The 8,150-nt window shown below is 29.6% G+C and overlaps 1 protein-coding gene across 6 annotated transcripts in view; it reads left to right on the top strand.

The window, feature by feature from the left end:
- The first annotated feature begins 225 nt into the window (after positions 1–225).
- Positions 226–8,150, top strand: part of Rrp5 (Ribosomal RNA Processing 5) — a 116,658-nt gene continuing 108,733 nt past the window's right edge. For 3 of the 6 annotated variants that reach the window (XM_076489862.1, XM_076489863.1, XM_076489859.1), the window contains exons 1-2: positions 226–304; positions 6,583–6,686. In XM_076489862.1, the coding sequence (XP_076345977.1) occupies positions 241–304; positions 6,583–6,686 (168 nt within the window). In that variant the 5' untranslated portion in view covers positions 226–240. Of the gene's footprint in view, positions 370–390; positions 410–6,582; positions 6,687–8,150 lie in introns of those variants that run through there. The other 3 variants (XM_076489864.1, XM_076489860.1, XM_076489861.1) reach the window with 2 other exon arrangements.

Here is an 8,150-nt window from a genome sequence, read left to right as displayed (position 1 = left end):
AGTCTTACACTGCTAAATTAGGGACGGCTAGCGTAGATAGCCCTCGAATAGCTTTGCGCGAAAGTCAAAAACAAATAATGCGTATGAACGATAAGGACTGTCTTTAAGTATGGTACAGTGTTCCATGTTGTCCCAAAACGTTATTTAATTATGTAAATCACTATGATATGCTGCTTTACGCATGGGGCCAGACCTATCTGATCCCTTTCAGTAATTCGAGTTTAGGTTGTAATTGACGACATGAAATATCAAAAAAGTTATTTTCTACGTCATATATGGAAGAGAGAGCGCTTCAGACTTTTAAGTATGTTGAGCACATGGCTGTGTTTGAATGTTAAATGTGTTATGTAAAAAGTGTTCAGAATTTTGGTAAGCCGTTGAACTTTTATCATTTATTGTACAGACAAATGTACGTAATATATATGTCGAGAGTTTTTTTATTGCTTTATCTGTAATTATAAAGGTGTAAATATTGTGTTTTTCTTTCTCGTTGTAGCCTATTGTATTTGTACTACTACTATGTGCTAGTAATATTTATAGGTATGAATAATAACTAGCATATAATATAGCGTATAGCAGGCGAAATACTACCACTTAGCATACCTAACCTTAAATTTTGTACTAACTGAAATAAATAAATTTTGCGAAATCAAGCTTGATCAACGAAGATTTGAATTGAAAGAGACAGAAAATGTACGCAAATTCCTTTTTGACAGCCAATTCGATGCAAGGTCATACCATTCTTGAAATGACTTCGTAGCATATTCATTGAATAATTATTGTTAAAATTATTATTATTATTATTGTTAAAATAAATTAGATTAACAATTTATAACCTGTAGAAAAGCCAGTGCCATACATTCCAAATGGCTTTTGTTATGCCACTTAGCAACAAATATATGATATTTTTTAGTCTGTGTACTGAAATATGAAATGAAATGTATAGATAACAGAACTGGAAAACTATTTGTTGATTTCATAACTTAGAACCTCTCCATTGATAAAAGAGTTGATTTTTATTTCAAATGGTGATATAATTGAGAATAGTTTAATTCAGAATGGATTAAAATTTAAAACTGAATTGATATTTTTACATTTATGATAAATTTTATGTACTTGGTTCTAGGCTGGGTGATCTCACACATCTCTAATTTAGGCTTATTATACTAACACTTACAAGGTTTTGTGTTGCCCCCTTCGTGATGCTGTTGTACCCCTGTCATTAAAATTATAATGGGCAGACATTAATCAAACTATTCTATCTGGATATAAGTATTTTGGCTTTCATGACTTCTGTTTTGAGAAATCAGATTTAATGTGATACACACAAACTTTTATGTTGGTCGAATATTATTTCTATTAGCATTAGGTATTAGTGATACTGTTATTATTAATACTGATGTTTTTACTATTAATGTAGTACTACTACTAGTTGTAGTAATTGTATTATTGGTTGAAGTATTGCATAACACCAGTGAAAAATGTATGTGCTACAGCTAGACTTGAGGTTTAATGTGTATAAATTATAGTTTTTATATTAGCACTTAAGTAGTTATAGCTATACAGTAAATTACAGCAAATATTAATAATGACATAACATGTCTCTTCTTTTAATGGTAATACAGTATTGTGAGTAACATCATTAGAAATAGTATGGTATAACTATAAAGTAAGGCTTAAGTTTTGTGATTAAGAACAATCTAGTGACAAACATTGAAAGTATTATACAGTAATACTGTCGTAAGGTCTGCGTTTTAAATATGTCAGATGCCTAATGTGTTTTAACATTTCGACACTCACCCATATTTTGCAGTAGAAATAAAAAGGAAGTTTTAATGTTACTGTTTAACAGTAACTTAAATAAGATGACTGAGTGGTGTTTTGGCTGAGCAGATGCATACAAGAAATATAGTTCCAGTGCTTTAGTGCTGACATTTGAACAGTTGAAGCCTATGCCGAGTTTCACCCCAACAAGACTGCTCAGTAGCTGTTTGGACTTCTTGGGGATAAAAAACAAATGTATTGCATTCTCAATTTTGTATCAGAAACCAAAAAGAGACTAGAGTTAAAGAAAGAGAAGGAGAGTTAAATTGTCATGAACTGAGAAAATTAAAATAATATGCCTGGAAGTGGCTCAAAAATATCTACCCAGATGGAGGTATTACTCAAGACTTTTTTTTTTTAGCTTCTTGTGACTTCTGGGAGTGTCAATGAAGAGCAGAAGATTAATTATCAAAATTAAATTACAAAACTAATAAAGTAAAATGTCAAACTTAGGTCCATTATAAATGCTTTATTAAGAGAAAAATTCAGTAACTTTTACCAAGAGTACAAATGAAAAACTTACAGAACATCTTCCTTCTGTTGTGGATTAACTAGTTTAAAATGATGAGCAGAAATGTGTGTTGTGTAACCATTCAACCATAAATGGGAGTGGATTGATTGGATAACATCTATTAGTAAGAAAATACTGTATAATTTATGTAACTATACACAGGAACAGAAATCATATTGTGTTATGCAGAAGATAACAATGAATATTTTATGACACCAGCTGAAATTATTGTTGATATTCTTTGTGGAGATTTTATTATTATGTCCAAATAAAGTGCTAGGTTACTGTATGGATGTATACATTTTTAATGGAAATTATATTGTATTCTTAGACTAGATCTTGAAACTTGTAGATATACTGATTGAACAGCAGTACTTTTATTCTGAAAGTGTGCATTTGGTTATTGTTGAAATAATTGATTAGCCACTCGATATAAATGAACATCATTTACAAACAATATAACTGAGAAATCAGACTACTTAAGCAGCATCATTTTTTATTGAAGTTTTGTAATATAAAGATTGTGCTTATAATGCATGCCATCATCAAAAGCAGGAAAAAAACATTTCAGTAGGCTTATTAACAACATGTAAAAGCTATTACTCATTTAATAAATTTTGTGCTTTGCCAAAATTGAATTGGAAATTTTTAATTTCTTGTTATTCTCTATATATCTGTTGAAACTGAAAGGATATACCAGACATTCTCACACAGTCAGTTCATTAGATCATGAGGTATACAGTATGTGTATGGCTGAAATGATAAGACTGCTTGGTCTAATTATATAAGCCTGCAATAGTTTTATTGTCACAAAATTTTTACATGTTTTATGGTAATACCTGTACATTGAATTGGAAAATATCAATTTTCTTCCATTATGTACAGATATTTTTACACAACATCATATTTTTTTCCCATAAGTGAATCATTTTCATTAAAACTGAGTTACACTTAGTTGTGCTTAAAATGTTGAGAAACACTGGTTATAGAGATCTCTGGACCAATCACAACAAGAGTTTTATCAATTGTTCTATAATCCAAACATAATAAAAATATTTTTGTGGTAAACAAAGTAATTTTATCAAAGCAAGAGTTTTTTTCTTCAAGTTTTACAAACATTTCTCATATGATAGCAAAAATTGTTTTTGAAATCTTCATAGCCAAATTAGGGAAATAAGAGTAGTTGCTAATGTGTTTTATTAATATATATTTGATTGAGACTAGTCAAATCATTTCTTATAGATTAAGTAAGTATAAAAGTTGCCCATATCCATTACAGTCATTGAAGAAAAATCCAGTGAAAGTGTTGGTGTTATGTAGTGGAACAACAGAACTATCCTATGTATACCTTAAATCAAAGATTAGCTGTATGATCTGCTAAAAATTACAGATAGATAGTAAAACAAATATGTGTACTAAAAATAAACCATCTTTTACTGTCCCAGTTTAGCCATTTGTGTTTGGATTACAATAATAGTGTCAGCCTAGTTATATTAGAGGTGTAACTTTACACCTGGTTAGTTTCTTCTTTTGTTTTAATTTTTAGATGATAGTTCATGAGTCTTATTCATGTGTTTGTTTTCTTATAATCATCAATTATGTTGTTTTAATTATGCCTACTGCATGTTACCAATAATGACCACAAATGTAATGTATATATATATTTTTTGTTGTTGTCCCTGTGTAAAATTTAAAAAAAAATTCTATCCTCAACAGGTATTTCTATATAGTTTTAAAAATTTCTAGTTATCCAGTTATCCCAAGTGCATGGTTGTTGGTACTGTGTTTTTGAATTATAAGACACAGCTTAAGGCTCAGCAGTGTGAAATGTGATGTACGAAATTAATTATTTGATTTAAAACTATTGCTGGACTGCAATACTATAAACTAGCCTTTAGAATGCAGTTTTTAACCATTCCATTATGGGTAAGGTGGAATTCACCGAGCTCATAACTACAAAATTATCCATATGAGTAATTATTCTATGAGTTTTGATAATATATGCATATGTTTACAACATTTTGCAGTTTATTGGTAAACAATACAAGTATTTTGTATAGAAAATATCAGGTTTTAAATTAAGTATTGAGATTTTTCATAAAATTTCAAAGTTCACATGTGAAATCTTTGTAACTTCCAGATAATTATCAAAAAATTTTCAACAAAAACTTTATTTTCACTATCAAATTGAAATCTCTGTACATCTTCAGTAGACTTGAGTGATCTCATAATTATCGTAAAAATTTAGGAAGCAAATATAAATTTCCTTTTTTTAAATTTTAGAATGATTGCAGATTACAACTCAAATACAAATTTTTAGTTTCAATAGCTTAAATGTCATAATATTATTATATTGACCTTTCAGCTATTTCTGATTAACGTTACATAAGTTATAATGATGTGACATGTGTGCACTTAAGTTACCATCTAAGGAGATAAAACTGGCCTTCACAAAGTATCCTGTCTTGAATGTGTTTTAGTGAACTAGTAATGGTATTTGTAAAATACAAACAGTCACATTTCAGATCTAATACATTATTATTATTCTAGCATTATTACTATTTACCAATAAGTTCTTAAATTTATTTTTCTTTTAGAACACAGAACAATAAGTAAATGAGTGTAACAAACAGTTATATCATGTAGTTATGATGACCTTTGTGTTCATTTGCTACATGTAATAGGTTGCTAAGCCTTTTGAAATTTTGAACATGGGAGATGTGAAATGAAATAATTTTTATGTTTTATACGTACGTTTGGAATAACCAAAAAATTATAAATAACTGTATTCATATGATAAATCCATTATAATTTATCAAGCTCAGTAACTAAGCTGTATTTGAGTATAAAAATGTATGAAATTACGAGCAGACTAATGACTCCATCTACATTCTTGATGTCTTGTTTTGAAAGAAAGAAATTATAATATGAAACTTGAAAATAGCTGAAAAAGTCATTAGGGGGATATCCTGAGCTTTTGATTGGTTATTAACATGTCACAGACAAAAGTGTGTTTAAGGGAGCATTTTCAAAAAATGGAAAGGGGGGAGCAGAGCCACTGGGTTTTATTCTCTATGTGAGTGGTATCTCAGCAAATAAAAAAGATAGAAGGTTTTTGTTTTATATTCTAGCTTGCCAATATCAGTTATTTGAGTTCCTAATTCATACAAAACTGTAGGGTCATTCCATGTCAAATCATCCAGATTTTGGAAGATTTTCCAGGTGACCCCTCAGAATGCCTTGAAAAAAATTCATATGTGCTCATCTACCTATATAATGAAAAATTGCCAAAGATTAGATCAATATCTCTAATAGTTTCTGATTTACAGCCCTGTAAAATTTAGTTAATTTTTTTTCCTTTTGGCAAATTCATTTTTGGGCAACTTTGGCTGCTTAAAGCTGCAAGAGTAATGGTGGTAGAAGGCCAAAATTTGCTGCACTGACTGAATTAATCTCACAGAATTCAAAAATGGTCTCAAACCAAGTTTATTTCTCTTAGGATTTTCATTGTGAGGCTGTAAAATCACCTGAAAACCCAAAATTGTAAAAAAACATTGGTTTATTTAATAAGCCATAGTTCTAAGACTTAATATGATACAAAGCTGAATTTTGTTTTCAAAGTTCCTGTAACATATCAGTTGATAAATCAGCAATTGTTGTAATTAAAAGTCCATTAGATCTCCTGTACAAAAATTTAGGTGCATGCAACTTTCTATGATTTAGCTAAAAATAGCCCTAGTTTAGGCCACAGTTTGACCATGTCACCAGTTATTCAGCCTTTTCAGATTTTTACTTTTAAATTAAGAAATAAACTAATGTATAATATTAAAACTTAAATTATAATCTGTAGTTTCATACCAAATTTCTTAACTTAATTCATAAAATGGTCATTCATTTAAATTTTAAATGCAACTAACAGATGAGATGACATTTTCTGTGACTTGTAACCATAGAAAGATCCATCTTGATAGGTTAAAAGAAGGAAAAAAAAATTACACCACCCTGTAAGTACTGCACAAACATGGTATTTTTGTTGTATTTTGAATGGGTTCTGTCTTACTGTTCTCATGGTGTAGAAGGGAGCAGTGCTCAAGTAGTAAAGTAAAATTAAATGAATAGAAGCATTATAAAATATTACAAAGATTTTGAAGGCTTAAAATGAGATCTTTTTGTTAGTGTCATAATACATAATCAGTTTTTAACTTTAAATTATAATTGCTTATCAATTCATTGGGTTCATTTTGAAGAAACAATGCCAATTGGTGAAGAAATAAATTTTCCTCGTGGGAGCTCTACCAAGATTGTTGGTCATACAGTACCTTTAAGAAAGCAGGATGAAGACTTATTCAGAGTAAGTATTGTTACTCAGGAATGAATTACAATTATTTTTTATTAATAATTTATAAAGTGTATATATAGGAGAATAATAGAAGGTGGTTCTTTTTGTCTTCATTAAATATAGAAGCTGAAAGTTTAAAAGTGTAATAATATTTATTTCTGTGTTGTAGTTAAGGAATGAGATATTTTAAATCAGGTATAACCATTTTTACAAATGGACATAATTTTATCATAGTTGAAATTCCTAGAATAAAATACCTAACTTAATATACTCTTTTTATTAGATTAAACATCTGAAAGCATTTTATTTTTCACAGCTCAGGTTCTACTCTCACTCAAGAAGAATTTTTAAATTTTCCTAATAACTTACTATTGCTCAAGTATGAAACTTATTTATAATGTTCTCAGGGTTGTAGCTGCAGTGGGTTTGGCCACACAGTGCTCCCATGCATAGTGACTACTGCTGCATAACACTAAAGATTCACTACAAGCATAAAAATTTTTTCCTGCCAATGTCACGGTACAGTTTAGTTTGCAATTAGCTTGTTAGAAATTAACATTTTTCCTTAAAAACCACAAAGCAAATAACCTTTGTGTTAAAATACTTTTCAAGTAAAGTCCATATGAAAAACCTACATATGAAACTGAAGAAATGGCTCATGCCACTTTAATTCACTTTTATTTAACATGGCACATCAGACAGTATCATACACAGTGGACACCATAAAAAGTCTTTTTTTTTTTCAGTAAAAGTTTATGTGGTGCAAAAATATTTTCAATATTTTATGGATATCTAAAAGGTAAGAGTATTTCAGTGAGTTTATTGCATAAAGACATTTTTTAGATCTCCATGTGACTAATTTGTATCATCTACCTTGAATTAAGTATAAATCAATCAGAAAAATAAAACTTAGCAAAGAGTGATATTTATTGCCACCTTTATTTATTTTATTTATTTTTTAAACTTATGATTCATCTTACAAAACATTTGCCTTGTGGCTATTCATATGGATTGTTTTATTGGACTGTACAAAGTAATTTCAGATTTTCAAAGTCATTAAAATTATAAACTTGACAATCTTTTTCTCTTTCTTTTTCTTTGCCTGGCTGAGGGAGAAGGGAATTGTACAGTAGTGGCAGTTGCAGGAACGTGCATCTGTGGAATATATTGGTTTTTATTGGTCTCCACTTAAATCATTTGAGCTACAACCTTGAATGTTCTAGTTCTGTCACTTACTAAATTTCTTTGAATAAGAGAAACATTGTTCAGGTATTATCCTCTGTGGAGATACTATTTAATTTGAAATACTGTTGCTCTTCATAGTTTGTCTATGAAAGGCATGGTTGTGGCTCCCAACTTGTGATTTGTAGGTTGAGGGTTTGAATCCTGTCAAAAATATATACTTGCCTCACTTTCAGTCATAGGTATATTATAATGTGATGGTCAGTTCCACTGGTTATTGTGATAAGAATAACC

The sequence above is a fragment of the Tachypleus tridentatus genome, chromosome 2, assembly GCF_004210375.1.
Source record: "Tachypleus tridentatus isolate NWPU-2018 chromosome 2, ASM421037v1, whole genome shotgun sequence".
Taxonomy (NCBI): domain Eukaryota; kingdom Metazoa; phylum Arthropoda; class Merostomata; order Xiphosura; family Limulidae; genus Tachypleus; species Tachypleus tridentatus.
Note: the sequence above shows the minus strand (reverse complement) of the source record. Positions and strands in the feature narration are given on the sequence as shown.